Source organism: Arvicola amphibius, chromosome 17 (genome assembly GCF_903992535.2).
Source record: "Arvicola amphibius chromosome 17, mArvAmp1.2, whole genome shotgun sequence".
Taxonomy (NCBI): Eukaryota; Metazoa; Chordata; class Mammalia; order Rodentia; family Cricetidae; genus Arvicola; species Arvicola amphibius.
In genome coordinates, this window is record NC_052063.2 from 4,495,999 (window position 1) to 4,515,625 (window position 19,627).

At 45.7% G+C, this 19,627-nt stretch overlaps 1 protein-coding gene across 5 annotated transcripts in view; it reads left to right on the plus strand.

Annotated features, from left to right (window-relative positions):
- Positions 1–1,444: 1,444 nt before the first annotated feature.
- The window catches only part of Igf1 (insulin like growth factor 1), a 71,391-nt gene continuing 53,208 nt past the window's right edge, over positions 1,445–19,627 (plus strand). For 2 of the 5 annotated variants that reach the window (XM_038314457.1, XM_038314458.1), the window contains exons 1-2: positions 3,675–3,830; positions 7,047–7,203. In XM_038314457.1, coding sequence (XP_038170385.1) covers positions 3,816–3,830; positions 7,047–7,203 — 172 coding nt within the window. In that variant the 5' untranslated portion in view covers positions 3,675–3,815. Of the gene's footprint in view, positions 1,601–1,658; positions 1,731–1,915; positions 1,998–3,674; positions 3,831–7,046; positions 7,204–19,627 lie in introns of those variants that run through there. The other 3 variants (XM_038314452.1, XM_038314453.1, XM_038314456.1) reach the window with 3 other exon arrangements.

A 19,627-nucleotide genomic window follows, 5' to 3' on the forward strand; every position in this document is an offset into this window, starting at 1 on the left:
ATTCCTCCCCCATCCTCCAAAAGAGGTTTTCCCTCCCACCTCCCTGAGAAACTGTTGCCCCCTCCCACCTCCCTGAGAAACTGTTGCCCCCTCCCACCTCCCTGAGAAACTGTTGCCCCCTCCCACTGTGCACTGCTCATATATCTTAAAGCCACACATGCTCCACACATGGCAGTGAAGTTTCTCTCTGCCTGCCTGTTTCATGTTCCCTTTTGCTTCTCTAGAGGTATGTGTAATTGTGCACATAGTAGGTACCCTAATCAAATGATACTAACATCACCCACCACTGCACCAATCCAACCCCAGGTTTTCAGCATCTGTGTCTGAAAGGTAAACATTGTCATAAAGTATTGACCACACCGAGGGTTGGAACAAGCCCAAACCCCTTGCAAAACCAAGCTGGTTTCATTTAAGGACATCTACCTCTGCAAGCAGATTTCCAGCCATGGGCAGCAGAATGAGGCAGTGTATAGCTGACCTCTGTCTCCACTGATGTGTCAATATCTTCAAATCCCCCCCCCCCCCCCGGAGTCATGAGAGAGCGAGGGAAGTCGGGCTCGGCTCATTTCCATCTCCCCTGGGAAACCACACTTAGACAGACATCCAAGGAAAGCACACCGTCTAATCAGGGCTTTGGTAGCTTTCCTTCATAATTTGCTTCCTTATCTATTGCCTCTCTAAAGCACTGAGAAATAGGTACAAAGCGTATCGACAAAAGATCAGAGCATGATTCTCTTTGGCAAAGGCAAGGGAGTATACATTGTAAATAGTGAAGCAGCCAGCTTGAATCATGCTGCCAGCCACTTTACCCAGTGGAGGGATTTGAATGACATCATAACTCTGGAGAGGGTATTGCTAGCCAGCTGGTATTATTTGGAATACACACACATAAAAAAAATGGAGAAAGAAAACACAGCCACCACACACACACACACACACACACACACACACACACACACGCCGAAAAAACATGGACAACAGTGTGTGTTGTGTGTTTTGTGTGTGTGTGTGTGTGCACGCGCACACACACGCCTCACATACTGTTTTCTTGGGGTTGAGGAGGTGACAGGCAGCTGGCTTTGTTGAAAAATAAGATCTTTTTATTTGTCAGTTGGTTTCAGAGCTCAGCATAGTCTTTTTCTCTGCACAAAGCGTGATCCAGTATCCTAATGAGAGCCAGCCCGCTGCTGCCTGCCTGTCTATAGGTTTTAGGAAATGAGATCATTCCCCTCGCTTGGCAAGTAGGGCGAGGGGTCACAGGAGCCCTGGCTTTCCTACCAGCTCAGTCTGGTCACTTCAGGGTTAACATCATCGGACTTTCTGGAGACGATCTTTTCCTTTTTTTTTTTTCCTTCTTTCTCAAATTCGGTATTTGCCCTAAAATATAAAATTGCTCCGCTACCCCACTTAGATCCTCTGATCCCGGTAAGGTGTATTGGCAGGCACGTGTACCTTTGTGCCCTGTGGAAAGTTAATCTGAGAACAGACCCTATTCTCTACGGCAGCATCAGTATTTAATGTCTGCTAACCCTGTCAGTAACACACATTCTTTTAAGGGGAGAGAAAAAATGCTTCTGTGCTCCAGTTTTGAAAAGCAAAGGTATGATGTTATTTTGTCACCGTGCCCAAAAAAGTCCTTACTCGATAACTTTGCCAGAAGAGGGAGAGAGAGAAGGCGAACGCTCCCCCAGCTGTTTCCTGTCTACAGCGTCTGTGTTTTGTAGATAAATGTGAGGATTTTCTCTAAATCCCTCTTCTCTTTGCTAAGTCTCACTGTCACTGCTAAATTCGGAGCAGATAGAGCCTGCGCAATGGAATAAAGTCCTCAAAATTGAAATGTGACATTGCTCTAACATCTCTCGTCTCTCTGGATTTCTTTTTGCCTCATTATTCCTGCTCACCAATTCATTTCCAGACTTTGCACTTCAGAAGCGATGGGAAAAGTCACCGGTCTTCCTGCTCAATTATTTAAGTGCTGCTTCTGTGATTTCTTGAAGGTAAATATCTCTTATTCTTCGGAGTCATTGGGGAATTGTCTTTAAACTGTGCGCTGTTTCCTTTTGCCTAGAAGTGTTATTCGCTTTAGAATTTGCATTGTTTCAGAAACTGGGAGTTATTTACAAATTGCTGAATGTGCAGTTCTCCGCGAGCTGTGGAAAAGAGCTCCGGGAGATGAACGCAGTTGCAGGGATATCTGTACGGGTAGAAACTATTGCAAGGTACTTACGCTAAACCCTCCACTTCCATAGGGCTCCCGCGCTGCCGTTTTAAGAGGTTCCTTTAAATCTTGCCTATGGCTCGGGGCTCGAAAGCCTGGATGAACTTGGGGTGCACTTTTCTTTCACAGGTGCGGGCGTTTGCTTTTTGAGACCGTGTCCGTGTGTGTGTCTGTCTCTATGTGTGTGTGTGGAATTTGTCAGGACTTTATTTACGAGGCTTGTCACAGATTAAAAGTTACATTTTAGACGATGGGAACGCTGTTTAAAAATGCCTTTTGGAGCCAAGAATCGGGAATTCTTTGCACTTATGCCCAGAAAGTCCAAGTTAAAGTGAGGTTTAATTTGCTTTCCTGAGAAAAGGGAGCTCTCAGACAACCGCTGTCTCTGCATATTCGGAAAATTTAAACAGATCCACGCTGTGCTCGGAGAGCGGGAGCGTTCTGGCGGCTGCTTGTCCAACTTTTCTCTTTGGAAGGGGACTTTCGTGGACTGAGTTTGGGCTTGGATTTCGGGCTGCAAGCCTCTGCTCTTACTCGGGGTGCAGTAAAGTGTCTTTAGGTGAATCTGGCTGCAGCCGCCGCTGTCAAACACACTGACTTCTCCTTTCTGATCACTGGCTCTGATTCAAGTTTCCATTCTCAGCAAAATTATATCCTTCCAGACTTGTTTTTTTTTTTTTTTTCAGTTTGCAAGCACTTTTAAGCCGCTGTCACTGGCTCCTTGGAGGCAGTTGCTGGAGGGCTTAATTCATAAAAGATCCCAGCCACAGAGCGCAGCTGCGGACTTTTTCTTAGGCAAGGAAGTGGCTTGGGAGTTAGGGAGACAACCTAGTCAAGCACCTAGCTCTGCCATCCTTGAGATGCCCGCGGGCTCCAGCCACCTAGCAGTCATGAAGTCAGTGTTCGTATATACGCTGTGTGGTCTGGCGGCTGGGCTTGTGTCTCCCTATTTGAAAGGTTTATCAAAGAGGCTGTGGCATGTTACCTCGGCATTCCCTGCAAGTTTGGAAAATCTTCTCCAAATGAACTTTCTTTCCCTGCTGGGTCTGCAAGGCATTTCCGAAGTGGAGCTGGCCACAAGGCTTCAACTTTTTCCCTGTCCTAGCAGCAGGAGTTGGTCGAGGGGAGTTGCTGCGTGGTGGTCTTTGAAATGTAATTCAATGAGCTGAGGTCAACCGCTCTTGAGCAGTGCACAGGGGCACAGGCTGGCTTTGTACTCTGGGGCTCCAGGTATTTCCCAGGGCTTGAGGCAGGGGAAGGTGGGGAAGGAGCTGGAACATAGCTCACTATTCTGAGTAGCTAAGATACATAGCCATACAATGGAATTCAATGGCTTCACTGTGGGGGGGGGGGATGTCAGGAGTGGGGAGGGGTTGATTCAACTCCCAGCTGTGCAATTTGCTCGTTGTTTGAATGGACAAAAGGAAGTTTACCCAGGCTGGTAGCATACCTGCCTGGGTGTCCAAATGTAACTAGATGCTTTCACAAACCCCACCCACAAAACAGCACATGTTTTTAAGTCCTGGGTTTTCTATTCACATCGGCCTCATAATACCCCACCCTGACCTGCTGTGAAAACGACCTGGGACATCCCCAAATGACGGCACCTCCAGTGAGTACCTTCTCGTGGCTCCGACCCTCACGCTTCTGCCGGGCATTCTCAGGGTCAGCCAGACACCTGGAATCAATTGCTCTCCCACTTGGTTAACACACAGAGGTCTCTGGAAACGTGGATTTGTGGATGATCTTTGAGGAAAGAGTTCTGAGTTCAGGATTGGGTTTTTTTCACCCTCTCTTTCCCAGGCTCTTCCTTGACCTCTTCCTAGCGCATCTATGCCCTCTCTATAGTCGTTTTCCCTGTGGCTGATGAAACAGGGGGCCGAGGAAATGGAGAACATATGGGGAGACTTGTTTTGAACTTTTCTTAGCTCCTAAGCACGTTCGTTATTGTTTTTTGTTTGGGGAACATGGTGTGACAAATTCCGACTCCCTGTGGGTGTGCTGGACTGGTCTCTGAGCTAAAGGAAAATGTACCAGGGGTCCTAGAATTGTAAGTACTGATACTTATCAGTGATTTTTTTCTAGTATAACCCCAGACCCCATGCAGAAAGGAAAAGGAAAATTGGTAAAAGCAGTTTTCAGTTTTTAGATTCTAGAGATGTATATGCCTCGCTGCACTTAAACGTACTCTCCCTTGAACTATCAAAATGTGGTCTATGACAGCTTGTGGCAGTCTAAATTCACCAAGGCTGTGAGACAGTAATAGCTCCTGTGGACTTGGTCCAAACTAACCATTGCAGGTGCCTGGCCTTCGCCACTATCCAAAATAACTGCGCAGAGCTAGGGGGCGGTGTTTCAGAACCGCATTTGCTGAAGAGTTATTCATTCTAGAGCGGACCCGCTGCCAGAGTGGAGGGGCATGTCCCCTAAGGCCAGTTATGGGGATGACAGGGCTGCCCCTTTCACAAACCCGGGAAGCTTTGTCGGGTTGGATCTGCTCAGGTTTCCATGAGGAAATACTAAAGGGAAACTCCCCTTCATTCTTTTCATGACCAAGAGAAATGAGTAGTTGTTAGCTCATTTCTAGGAAACCTGTGTCTTTGGTTGTATAGAGTTGGAGGGCTTCCATGCTGAAGTCCTAAGGAGGGCTGAACTGAGGTCATCCCTCCTCCATAACCGCATGTCCGCTCTCGTGAGGATCTGTCACTACAGAGTCCTCCTATCGTCTTTAGCTGCCTTCCAAGTACTTATTGAATATTTACCTTGTGCTATCGAGAATCAGGGACTTGGCTCCCTGCCCCCTCCAAATGCTAGGCTGAAGAAGACCTAGCCACAGAATTGGAACTTTGTCTAAAACAATTGAGCAACATTCGCCAGGGATGCAGAACCATCAAGTTGAAAGTTCACATAGGACAGAGAAAGTGACCATAAACGAAGTGCCTGGGTCTCAATCTCCACACCAGATGGGATTGCTTAAACTTTCCCCAACTGTGAGATTCAAAAAAAAAAAAAAAAAAAAAAAGCATCTTTTAAAAAAATCTAGTTTCCAAGGCAGCTCCTTGACCCCTTTCACCGAGCCGGTCACCTGATCCCATGTCGGTGACTCTTTCCATGTCGCTGAAGTATGTGTGTTTGAAGGAGGCAGAGCTGCTCACCTTGGGAGCCTCCCTGGAGGAACGCTCAGGCTGGCTCCACAAGTGGCAATGGGGAAAAGTATTTGTCTGTCTTCCTATTCGGCTGCTTCTTAGAAGGAAGAGAGACCTGAGTCACAGGAACCCTGACTTTGGCAGGGTTGCTGCTTGGCGCTCGACCGCTGACTAACTTGTGCCAACTGGAGGTCCCTTGATAGATTTTGTTATAAAATTGATAGAATGACACATGAATGCCTCCCAGAAATTAAGTCAGAATTCCCGTTGCTCAACTAAAGGCTCTGGCAAGTTTTTAAGTCCAGTGCCCTGCACTGTCTGTGTGGACCCCTCTGGTAGTGAACTTGAAAAGAAGGACTTTGGAATGTAAGCACTACTTTTATTTCTTGTTAAAACTCAGAAAAATAATTGCTAAACTCCCTGACCTTCTGCCATCCTCCCCTTTCCTGCTTGTCACTCTCCCCCCTAGGTGGGCACAGAGACTAGAAACCCTCTTCCCAAGGCAGCCATAAAAGATGGACTTTCGCTTCTGACCTCCCCAGACTTTCTGTCGAGGAGCTGGCCAAAGCACAATCGGCTGTCTGCCTTGTCTGATAGCAGATCATTGGTCTCTTGTTCCAGTATAGCCCTGAAGCCTATACTCAGGACTTAGGAACGTTTCCCAAAGGGGCAGAGGATAATCAGGAGAGGCAAGGCATGCTGGGGTTTCCACCCAAGACTGCTGCCATTAGACCCTGCTCTGCCTACAATCCATTCTCCATGGAACTGAAACTTGGCAGTAGCAGCAACAATCAGAGGGTTTCCCCTAATTTTGGAGTCTTTCTCCTCATGGCACTTTCCTCACCTAAACCTTTAGTTAATAAATAAGGACATCGTGACTTTCTCTTGTCACCCTGCATTTTGGTATAGAGCTACAGACTATATGACCTTCGTGGTGTTTAAGGAAAGGCGTCAGACCTTTCTGTCACTGTGCTGTGTGAGAGATGATGTCATTCCCAAATCCTCATGTTTCCCCCCTGTTTCTGGATTGTTTGTTTGGTTTCCACTTATGGCTGTGTTGTCCGCTAACATTCTCAGGTAAGTCACCTCTTCCTCCCCTCCCCCAACGCTTCTCCCCTCTCTCAGCCCCTCTCAGACTCTGAAAAGCTGTAATAATGTATTTTCACAATTCCTTTCCGGCCAGTATAAAAAAAAATCTTCTTAATCTATGGACAGAAAACGATGCCCTGGTTAATTTAGTATTTCTGATCAATAACAGATATGAGTATATGTACCATCTGCAGATAGCCGTGTTTTAGAACACTTAAAACACCGTGACCGCATAGCTGAGCATATTTCACTATTGATAATCAAGATGCTTTATTGGACTCTCAGAATTGCACAGGAATCCCCTCACTAAAATAACTGCCATCTCTTGTCACCCAGTAAATGTTTGTAGTCTTTTACCCCATTTATTTGTCATAGGAACTCATAAAAACCGCAGGAGGACTTCTGAAAAATCAAAGGGACTAAAGATGGGGTGTCTGATGTCAAGACTGGGGGGCCTTCGTGCCTCTTCACACCCATTGCTCTTCTAGGCCAGACGGATGATGGCAAGGGGAGCCTGAGAGCCAAGGTGTTCATGTCCCGCCCGCTCCAAACCCACCAGGATTCCTGACCCTCTGTTCTTCCCTTTCCGGCAGATAAAGATGCACACCATGTCGTCTTCCCATCTCTTCTACCTGGCCCTCTGCTTGCTCACCTTCACCAGCTCTGCCACAGCTGGACCGGAGACCCTCTGTGGGGCCGAACTGGTGGACGCTCTTCAGTTCGTGTGTGGACCAAGGGGCTTTTACTTCAGTGAGTAGCCCCCTCCCACGCCCACTCCCATCACCCTTCTCTGGGCTACTGCAGTTCTCAAGTGCATGGTTTTGTGGATTCTCAACTGCAGGGACTTGGGGAATAACCGATGACTGCCCTTGCTGGCGGCCATCCTCAGCCCCTGAGGTCCCTCCCCTTAAAGGATTCATAGCATTTCAGCAGGACATTGGCAGGTTTGGGGATTTAGGGTGGAATTTTCTTCCTTAAGAGTTTGTCTTTAACTACTTCCCCTTCCTCGTGAGCCCTTCTCCAACTTTTATGGTGTACCCTCAATCTCCTATCCCTTCTAAGGAAGGCTAGGACAGAGCAACCCTGGAGTAGTGGAGATTTCATTCTTAGACCTTTGGGCACCTATATAAACATATGGGGGACATACAGGACTACTTTGAGTGTTCCGTGATTCAGAGGGAAACGATAAGGCTCCCCTACCCCAAATTCATGCCAACTTGAGAAATGAATTAAACTGAGAACAAACCAGATGTCTCCGTGCCATACAAAGTCACCAGGAGCCGACAAAGGGTGATCTCTGCCAAGACATGGTTGTAAATGTGTAGGCTTCTTTAACTGCACTCTGGGGTAGCATACTGATACACAAACTAACCTTGATATTTTAATCACTGCCTCCCTTGAATATAGTTCTTCCCTGGGTGTCATATCCACCTGGAGAGGACTCTTTGAAAAACCCAATGGCGTATGTCATACCTAAGTCTCAGACAATAAGCAAGTCAACAGTCGGTGAGCAAGTCAACAGTCAGTGGGGAAGAGGCCTAGGAGTCAGTGTCTGTAACTAACACACACCAAGTCACCGACGGCCACCAAGGCCGGTGATCACTTGAAAACAATCCACCTCACACACATCCACTTCACAGTATATTACAAGGCAGCGGGACACAGAAAGACAGGTGTGAACTCTATACATGTCTTTGGAAGCTTAAACGGTTCCCAGAAACAGGGCACGGCTCCTTCTCCAGGGTTCCCGTCACAGGCGTGCAGACGGATTACCTCGGTGACCCGCCGAGCTTCGCAGGGCTCCTGTGAAGATTCACATTCCGAAAGTCTCTCATGTTCCCTCCAAAAGTCAGTTCTCTCTTGAGCAGGTGGTAATGGCGGTGGCTTGTGTGATGTGATGTGTGGTGTGTGTGTGTGTGTGTGTGTGTCTGTGTGTGTGTGTGTGTGTAAGAATGGGGCAAAAGTTTATGCCTACAGTCTGGAGGTGGGCAAGGGAAGTACTAGGGAGACTGGTAATGTGTATTTACCATGGTTCTGGCAAAATAAACTGAAAAAGACAAATGGCAGAATATCATCGAAGAGTCAAACGTGCTTTTAGCTGTTTGCATGGGAAAATGGTCACTTTTGCTTCCGGACAGTCCTTTATTTGAATAAATCCACTTAAAATTCCAGCAATAAAATAGTTTCATCTAGTTCTTGGTTGCAGGGTAAGTGAATAAGTTCATCGAGTGGGGGAATTGTTTTGCCTTTAAAATCATTCTATAGAAGGTGAACTTGAGCCATCAGCATGACGGAACAGTGAGCTGTGGTCATGCTATAGTTTGCTGCGATTGAGCCACGTTTTCATTTTGAGAAGTGTGAATGGTTCTCACCTCTGATTCCCAAGGACTTTGTCTGGCCTTGGCAACCCGCTCGTGCAAGTTCCTTTCATCCAGCTCACTGATAATTTCCACACCTATAAGTGCCCTCTGCCTAGTGCCAGGCTGCACTGTAAAAGTCATCATGACGTCCTCCAGGGTTTCCAAGTGTGGTCCACGACTACTGGGCTTCTCGGCGCCGGTGATGGGTGCAGTAGATGTGTTTAAGTTAGACTTAATAGTTTAAAATGAAAAGAATCCATAGAGCCACTTGATATTTCGAGGAGGAGTCTGATCACATGTATTTACCATGGTTTGGGCAAAATAAAAGACGACTGACAGCATCATCCAGGAATTCTGGGTAGTGCAATGGCTTTGTGAGACATGCCATCGTCAGTTCTGTCGTTAAAGGTATTTATTTTTCTAAGTCACATTCTGTCTTACAGACTTCCAGGATTTAAGCGAAATCCCCTGCCCGCTTTGTTCTTTAAGCACAAAGGGATTCCTGATAGGTTTCTGTCCAACACCACAGTCCTCTCTACCTGAGAAAAGCTGGTCCTTTCCAGCTGTTTTCGCTTACATCAGAACACGGGGGGGGGGGGGGGGGGGGGGGCTGGGCTGTGCACAAGGCACAGCTTGATGATGAGTGAGAGACCGACCTTGCCTTTAAAGCAGGAGTCTAGACTAGGAGAAAGTAGGTATGCCATAGGCTGTAGGAGAAAAGAACCTTGGGAGAAGAGTTTACATTCTTAATGCTTTTCCTGAATAGTCCATCTCACTTATGACATGTCTCCATGAGGCCCTGCCCTCCAAATAATAAATAAATAGCTGTAGCTATTCATTGTTGAAGACTGGTGTCAAGTTCAATGCCTGACTGATACAGTAGTTGCTGGTATTTATCAATTTGATAATGGCAAGGTGGAATCCAGGTAAACTCAACAGAACTGCTTCTGTGGGACTCTTATAGTAAGAACCACCAAGAATTATGACAGCCAAGCATGTTAGGACATACTGCTCCCCTCATGCCTTCCCAGTTAGTTGATGAAACTGTTTTTGCTTTTTCCCCACTGGATGCAATGTGTGTATACCAACAAGAACTTAGAAGCTGTATTTTGGCCATCCCTAAGCTACAATGATGGCCCATTTTGTTCCTGAGCCAATTATCCTTACAGGCATTAACTGTTGTCGACAAATTTTACTGAGTTTCCTTTTCATCTCCTGAGATTTACTGCGTGTGGCAAAGTCAGCCCCAAGCATTTCCAGCCCTTGAAGCACCTTTGAAAGGGAAGCAGTATCCACGTTTCTGTCCCTCCACTTGACACTGGGTTTTCCTTCTAGTTTCAAAGTTCTATTGTGCCCATACCATTTTATTGAAGCAATTTCAACTCAACTTTGGAAGTATGTATTTCTATTAATAATGGAAGATAGTGTCTGATGTTGGGTTGATATCAAAACATCTGAAAGAAATTTGCCTCTGTCTTTATATATTGGCTAACACAAAATGTTTAACAAGGAGGGGTTTTGAATCCTATTACAATTGTCCTAAGTAAGTTTGTTTTTGGAGGGGGGTCTTTACTGGCAATTCTTGCTTTGTGTAGATCGACACAGTTTTGCGAATGAGTGCGCATTCCCCTTTGAGCCCATGTTCTGTGAGAGGGTGGCAGACACAGCCTCCTGGATGGTGGGGTGTGGGGTGTGAATATCTCCCCAGCATAAGTAGAACACCTGATCCAAACCTGATGCAGCTGCCCAAGACGTTTTACAAAATGAAGGGCCCAATGAAGAGCGCTCATTCCATATTCTTCCCCAGGTGCCAGAGAAAGAGTGTGTCAATCAGGTTGATGCTCTCGTGGTCTTGTGAGGAGAGCAGGGTCACTGTGGAGGCAAAAGTTCACTAGGAAAGAGCTCTGCGTTGCCTCAGCCAAGTGCTGGAAGCCACACACAGGCGGCCCCTCTCTAACTTTGTTTTGTCTGAAGCACACCGAAGGGTAAAATGAAATGGGAGACGTTAGGTTTGTCAGAGGCATAATTTTTGACAGCTATGGCGATTAAACCATTTTAACAATGCTGTTCGGGAACTCCTGGAATTTTTCCCCTTTGAGGTATTTTTTAAAAAAAAGTTGACCGGTAACCAACCATCTTGAATGGTTTCAATTAAGAACAACCCTAAGAGAGGTTCTGGGGTCCTTTTTAGTTTAAGAGTCTATAAACAGTCCCTTAAATAAACTGTATATTCTTTACCTCGGGCGGTCTGGGCAAAGGAGACGTAAATCAGTTAGAAAAGAAAGTTGGAAACCCTCCCGGCTGCCCAGATTTACGGCTTTTGTAAAACATCCCTACAATGCATGCTTATTAGGAACAGATCTGAGTGAACGGACGGCATCCTGCATGTGTCAGAGCATACTGCTCTTAAAGAGTTTAAGTGAAACTTTGCAATTAGCTTTCACTGTTACCGACTGCACAAGCCTTCCTAGGTTTAGGTGATTCTTATGAACTCGGGCCTCTTTCCTTTGATAAACAGAGCTCAGAAAACTATCCCCAGACCTGTCAATCATTATTCGTGTGACTTTGGCAGGCACTTAAACGCCCTGGACTGAAATGTCCTTGTCAATAAAACGAGGGGATTTTGCTGAAGTAAATGACGTTTAATCTCCACAGCCGAGGTCTGGCTTGTGAGCAGCAAGCCCCTGCGCTATTGAAGGAAGGAGAATCCTGGATGTAAATACTGGTGACCGAGAAATATTTAGCTTCTTTTGTCTTCTTGACATCATTTCGGTTGGTCCCCAAAGGTAGGCAATCCATTCTCTTTGAGAACTAACAGCCAGCTGCTCTCCTGTATTTTAATGTGGCCTTGAGGTCTCCAAGGTCGGAACAGAAACTCAGAGGCGGCCACAAACTCCCAGGTCCTGAGCCCAAGGTTATCATTTCTCTCTGATATCAAGGACAGTCTGGTGACTGTTGTCTTTGCTCTTTTACATTGTCTCAGCTTTCAGAAGCAGGGAAGATGTGTCTCTTCATTAGCAAGGAAGAGGACTCTCTGAGTCGACCCAAAGCCTTTCAGCAGCCTATCAGGTACGCTGGTCCAACAACAGACAAGGAGAGTATTCAAAAACAGATGCACGGTTGCCGCTAGCTCTGCTTTGGGCCAGCATGGATTTTTTGAGCTCCATCCATGTGCATTTCTTTGTGTGGCACCCATCTGGGGATGCCGGGCTTGCATTTGTGTGAGCGCTGGTCAATTGGGGGTGAGTATGGAGACAGCCTGTGGAAAACTATTCTCTTTGAAATTGATACATCTGGACTTGACCTTATGACCTTGCCCTCATTAGTACATGGAGCTAATAGGCCATAGATATGGTTTGAAAAAAAGGAAGAAAGAAAGAATGAAAGCAAGCAAGCAAGCAAGCAAGCACTGGGCTTTTATCTTGACCCACAAATGCTTGCGACCACTTTAAAAAAATATTCCCCAGAAGACTGTCCGTGGGACTAAGGAAAGGATGGTGTCTGTATGAAATTAGAAAGTAACTTCCAATTTTATGGCCTGCTAATATTTGTTAAGTGTGTCTCTGCCTGGATGGAGTACTATGGACAGGAGAATGAGGGGTTCAAGAGCCAAAGTGTGGCCTCATTTGATAAGAATCCAGGGTCGAGCATTAGCTCACTCTGCAAGACCTTGAGCGAGCGCTTTACCCAGGCCTCAATCTCTTCATTTGTAAGATGGGACCTCTTTATAGTGTTGGTATTAGGGTTAAATGGGCTACTACATTAGAATGTCAGTTTTGACTAGGACCAGATCCACGGCAGCCTCATACCCATTATCTAGGGCATTCATTTACTCTCTCCTTAGACTCAGTTGCAGAATCCACTGTAAAAATAATAAGATGTCGGAAAAAAATCTGGGTAGCTATATATTCATTTTTTTTCCACTTGGGGCAGCTGATAAAATTATTAGTAGCAACAATGATGTCCACTGTCTTAGTGTTAATGACCAAAAAAATGATCTGCTTGTATCAGATTTATGTTTCCAAAGTCTATTTGACCGCCCACTTTGTCGGTATTCCCATATTGACAGGCAAAGCTGATTATTGCCTTAGACAAACAAGGAGTGTAAGACACAGGGTGGGGAAATGTAAGACATGGACATATGTGTCACGCAAGGAGGAAGACGGGAAGTCAGATGTGGTGGCACAAGCCTACAGCTATAGTGTCCCAGCAAGGCAGCACAGGAAGCAGAAACAGGAAAGGCCTTAGCAGTCTATGGTCCAGCTGTTCTGACATACACTGAGACAAGAGACCCCGCCTCAAACAAGGTGGGAGTGGGGGCTTACACCCGTGGCTGACCTCTGACCTCCACACATAGGCTATGGCATGCACGCTTGGACTCACTCACACACTGAACAGACACACAGCACACGCAGCACGCTTGGACTCACTCACACACTGAACAGACACACAGCACACGCAGCACGCTTGGACTCACTCACACACTGAACAGACACACAGCACACGCAGCACGCTTGGACTCACACACTGAACAGACACACAGCACACGCAGCACGCTTGGACTCACACACTGAATAGACACACAACACAACACACGCATAGAAATGGAATGGAAGGTATGGCCGTTTTGAACCTTGGTGGATCAAAAACCAAACCAGCAGCTTCTCGTCTCTGGGCAATAAGCTCATTTAGTTACTCACACTGTTTAGAAGCCCGCAGTTCTATAGTCTAGGGAAATGCTCCCCAAATCACAGACATCCTCTGGAAAATAAGGAGCAAGAGCCCTGGGAGAAAACAGCTTTCAACATTTTCTTGACACGAGGCATGGGTAAGGGGAGATATATCCATGTAATGAACCTACAGTTTAGTCCTGGGACCACTGAGGAAATATCAACAGGATTTCCTCAGAGTAAAGAAGGTTTCCTTTGACTAGAGATAGCCACTATAAATGAAACTTCACCAGAATCCTCAAATGGCACATGGCCCCCCTCAGATGGCACATGGCCCCCTCAGATGGTACATGGCCCTTTGCTGTGAGCACCACGAAGCCCCATGTTCTGGGAGCCTTACCTATCACTTACTGGCTTGCGTTTTCTTCTTCTTCTATTAGAAAACCTCAAATGTTTCATTTTCTGAAGGTTTTAGTTTGGAAGGAGTTTTTGGTTTTTTTTATTTTGGTTTTGTTTTGTTTTTTTCAATGAATTACCAAAAGGCTATTTAGTTGGACCAAACATCTCTGTGGTAGCAAAGGTTATGAAGTCCTGTGATGCATGGGGAGAGAGCCTTGCATCTCTCCACGTTCTCCAGTGTTCTCTCTGTGTCATGAGTAGCTCACCAAGCTGCTTAAAGACCATGGCATCAGAAGGTCTCACATCAACAGTGGCAGGTAGACATTTGAGATCCAAGAAAGAAACTGAGCACTACTGGCTTCAGGCTTCTTCCAAGTACCTTGTCCAGACACCATGTGCTGTACCAGCATCCCTTGCGCTCTCCATCAGAGCCAACCCCATCTCTCCATGGAGAAGCCCTCCTTTGGATCTCAAAGCCCACAGGGAAGAACCAGGCACACTGACAACAGGCACAAGGTCTCTCCCAAGGAGATCCCCCTTTGTCCTCCATAACCGGCCCTGGAGGCTTTGATCTTCCCCGCAGCCAGATGTCTTTGACAACCCTGGTGGCAGCTCATCCCGTTTGCCCTGAGCTGTTACCCTGGCACCCACCCATCCCACACCTTTCCACGCATCTTCGTAGGGTCTTACATCCCAAAGGATTGTTTCGGTTGCCTGCAAAGTTCAAACCTCTTATTAACTGTTAGGCCAAGGAGACGACGGGGTGGAGCTTTGTTTGTCTTTATCTGTATGTGAGACTGTGCTGAAAGCACAATCGAGAGCTGTTATTTGACATGCAGCTCCCTAACTGCAGCAAGTTGTAGGCCTGTCTAACGCACTGTTTAGTCTCAAGTTGGCCAGAGCCATTTCAAGAGGCACTTGGCGAGCTCCGGGTTCTCGTTCTGGGCATCACTGCCCCTTTTGGGTTTTCGCTGAACCTTAGATACCAAGGTTTACATCTGGCATATTGCTTTATGTAATGCACCAGACCTTCTGCACGCAGCCCTCTGTACTTGTCCTAAGGTAATTAATGGCTTTGCAATATTTGATCAGCAGAAGCGGAGACACAAAGAGAAATTGTGCAACCCAGAAGAGACCACACAGTCTTTTAAATTAAAACCTTTTGCTTTAAACGTTCAGGCATTCTGCAGGAAGAGTCATTTCCATTTCAAAAGAAAACATAGGCTGACATCCCAGGAAGATACTAAAGAACTTGATCATTGATCAAATATATGTACTTCGAGCTCTCTTTTAAAGCTACCTGCTTAATGAAAGGGGAGAACATTAAACCCTGCTATAAGCTTGGAAAACCTTTGAAAATAATCTTATCAACATTAAAACAGAAACCCAGAGGGAAGTGATGTGTTCAAGGTCACAGAGCTAATTAGTGGCAGTAGGAGCTATGTTGATTCTGTTTTTTCTTTTTTTTTTTTTTTCCTGATCCCAATGCAGCCTTCCTCCACTAGGCAGCAATTAATCATGCCTATGTGAAATTACTTGGTAACTTAAAACGGCCAGTGGAGGCATAAAATCAAGTTCATCCAAATGAACAGTCCTGGGCAACCCTTGATTCTAATAAACTCACCTGAGAGCTAACAATTTGTTCCCTATTGCAGAAGTATCCATAAATTAAAGCCATTCCGTCTGGCTGTATCTATGGTGTACAATGCCTTCAGAGGGACTTTGGGCATTGAAGTCCACTTACGGTTGTAATTTAGACTATTACTGTATATTATGATATTCCAGTCCTCTGGTTTCTCTCCAAGGTTAACTTTGGTGGAATGACTTAGCAAAGTTACAGTCCTGGAAAATCTGAAACAGCTTGAAGAGTTGTAGAATGATGTGAGTTTGCTTTTTCTTCTTCTTCCTCCTCGTCCTCCTCCTCGTCCTTCTCCTCATCCTCCTCTTCCTCCTCCTCCTCCTCCTCTTCTTCTCCTCCTCCTCCTTTTCTTCTTTATTTTTTTTAAAAAAACATTCTCTGTCCCAAGCTAAAAGAAATTTACACCTGACTTTTTTTGCAGACACTCGCATACTGCACGAATCTAACTGGTTTTTGTCTGTGTTTGTGGCCTTTCTGGGGATTAGGAAAGGCTGCCATCTGAAGGGCATGTTTAAGTTACCGCTTGGTTGCACTGTGTAAGAACTGTCGTCAGTCAGTTCTGGGTTTCTGGGAAGATGGCCCTGCCTCTGTGCCATTTACCCTGATGAAATGTGTCTTTCATCAGAGGCAAGCAATTTAGAAAGACTGTGTAGAGCCAGCCACGCGGAGCCAACTCCTGATCGTCCATGGAACTAGGCAAAGGAGCATAGCAGTTAGAACGCTGGCTTAACCTGATGAGGGGACACTGAGGGGATCCTTTCCTTCCTTCTCCCTGCCACTTTGGGAATCCAGGTAACGTGTTTTGGAACCACACTTCATTCTTATAACAGCCCTTTCTTTTCCTGACGGTACTATTAGCCATAAGAGTTTTAACTGCAGGTCTACTGGAGTTTGGGGTCCGTCCGGTAACTTCTATTGAAGGAGAGGCCTGTCCAGTGCATTCAAGAAGGCACAGTGAAATACATTTGGTTCCTACCAATGCCAGGAATCCCAGTATCCTAGATGGAATGGGCTCAAACTACTCCAGATATTGTCTAATTTATTTGGGGAACAAAATCATCACCCCAATTCAGAACTACTATACTAGAAAATCTCTAGAAGAGAAACAACTAACAAAGTGGAAGAAAATGATGCATAAAATTAAAATAGCACACTAAAAGTGTTATTTAGTGTCTTATTTAGCCTTCCTAAATGACAGGATTATGGACTCAGTTCTTGGTCCCTGAATCAGAAGTTGATGAGGGCCCGTTGGCTAGAGTAAGCAATGGGAAGACGGGTGGAGTTTCAATAACTTACTGTAGAAATACATAACTCTTCCTATAAGGCAATTAGAAATCATTCGCAGGCTTTCCTTGTTGTCTTACAGCCACAGAACCCATTTGTTTTTGGTGAGAGAAGTAAGCGCAGAGAGGAACTGTCGACGTAAAGCTGTGGGCTTTTGAAGTTAGACTGAGATCACCTGAGTCAGCATAGGGAAAGATGGTGACACAGAGGAAAGTCACTTTGGTGACTGTGGCTGTTCCTTCCGTAGGCTCAGAATAAACTCTCTACTCTTTGCCAGGAAAAGGCCTAGTTCTAAGTAAATGGCCCTGCTCCCCTCTGCCTCTGGGTCTCTCCCGGATATCATCAGACTCATTCGATTGCCCAGACAGACAACAGTCCAACCCATGTCACCTACCAAACAGCTCTGTGGTCTCGGGAAAGTCAATACTGCCATAAGCCTTATGTTCCCCATCTTAAAATATGACCAGAAATATTACTCTTCAGAAACATTCTGAAGTGCCCAGAAGGGCTTCGGAAGCTGAAGGAGCTACCCAATATGTCGCTTCCAAGGGACTGAATGAGGTGCTTTGCCATCTGTCTTTCCTCACACCTGACAATTCAGTGCAATGGTTTGATTTCTGTAAAACTTTCTGCAATAATCATAATCTAGAAAAGTCGATTCAGCCATGTATTTTCCTCTAACTTCTTAATTAGAAATAACACTCATCTGTGTTTAGGATGGCCGCTCGGGGAGAGTGCCCGTTGGTAACGCATTGCCTTTTACTTTTTCTTGCTGGAAGAAGCAAGATGAAGCCTATTATGTCACCACACAGGGGCTGCTGAGTTTGTCCACCAGGAGGTGGCCAGGTAGTCACTGAAGTAGCACACGTAGGCAAAAGGCATCTGTTCCCTTGAGTCAGCTGTTAGGGAGCCCTGCTCAGCCTCAAAACAGAGTGCTCAGCAGAGGGGATTTATTTCTAGGCTGGAAAGTCTCTTTCTCGGTAAAGTTGCCCGTCCAGAGTGTTTTCATCATTGTCTGACTCAGACAGTGGTTTAAGAAGCAGCTTTTTGTTTTAGCAGGGCTTTGATACAATAACAGGTGTGAGTTGTTTTGCCATATGGACCAGTAACAAGGTGTTTTGCTCTCTCAGGGGCTCTCTATCCAGTCATTCCTAGAGACACAGATTTGATGTAGTAAAAATATTTCTAAAGTCCACAATGAAATATTGGCTGCTGTTGCTGTGGATTTTCATCCTATTTTACAGCCCTCTGGGAGAAACAGAGACTACACTCCCATTTTTCTGTCCTTCACAGTAGCCAGGATAGAACACATAATAAAACTCCTGGCTTGATATCGAAAAGGTAATTCTAAAATCTATTTTCTTCTTTCCATCCCCCCAGAATAAACACTTTACTTTCCATTGGCAATTAATGTCATTGTGTATCTGAGGCTGAAAGAATAGAAAAGATAAGTCTCTGGGTGTACCTGAGATGTCTGCTCAGAACTAAACCTATGGGCACTTTGCAAAGGCTGCCAGACCCTCCCTAGTACGTCCCACCAATTCTGAAAACTTTTATTCCACTCTCCTCTCTTGTTCTTCTTGGTTTATTTTAAAGAAGCCCATTCTAGACCAGAGAAATGATGAACCCCTGGCGTATAATCCAAAAGCTAGATAGCACAGCTGGCCGACACGCCCTTGGGAAACACCACAGCACATTTCTATTTGCCAAAGCAGAGCCGGAGAACTGGAGAGCTATGGAGAACCGCAGGCAGCAATTGGTTCCAGAAAACCAAGCATCAGAGGAAACCTCATGTGCACCAGGTCCTAAAGTAACCAGTGGGGAAAAGGGCAGAGAAATTCAGCCACCCACAACCAGTGCGGAGAACTCCTGAAGGAGTAGGCACATTAAGTGTAACCTTGAAAACCTCACGTCTAGTAGTCCTGGTAACCACAGTTCCCGCCCTTACAATGAACCGCCAGGCCACATCTGCCACTCTGTGAATGAGACTGCTCATTGACACTCCAGGTCCCAAGGCACTCAGAAAACATCCTACCAACTTCCGCCAGCCAGCTTCACGAAGTTTCTTTTGGTCCCATCAGTGTGACTACGGTACACTATAGATATCCTCAGAAACCTTTGAAATTTGATAGATTGGCGGCTTCAGATAGAAAGGGAGCAGGTTAAAAGGTAATTTTTGTCTGAGTCAATTTACCATGAAGGCACACCACCTGGCTGGCTACTTACTAACATTTTCTGTTGCATGCTGGGAGAAGCTACCCGAAGCCAAAGGTGCTTAGACACATTCGCTGCATTCCTGACTTGCCAGTCTTCCAGGAAGGCCTTCCATGAAGGAGCTTTAGTTTTCCTATGCATTTTGAGTTTTATAGCTCTTTCCATTCAAGTCTCCAATTGTTCATAAGCTTATTTAGTTTGGCAGATAGCAATGTTGATTCATGTAATGAAGACATTTGAAGGCAAAGCTACTGAAAATGAGTCTAATTTCTTAGGGTAATTTGGGAGACAGAAATGGGTTATTTGTCTTCATTTGCTCCATGTGGATGCTTTGCCATTCCTGAAACACATCATAACCCCTGGCAGCAATTATATCTAACGGAGTAGAAGGTAAAACTAGAGTTGTCTGATTGTTCTTGGCTGAGCACCCTCAGCTAATGGCTACTGAGTGGGAAAACAGGACCAAATTGAAATTGTTTTTGTTATGTCCCTCCCTATAGATCCAACCATTTCACTGTGAGTTTGTCCAGCACAGCAAATGCTCCCTATTAAGAGGATGATTATATCTTCAGCACAGATGCAAATGCCATTGACTTACACCTCAGAGT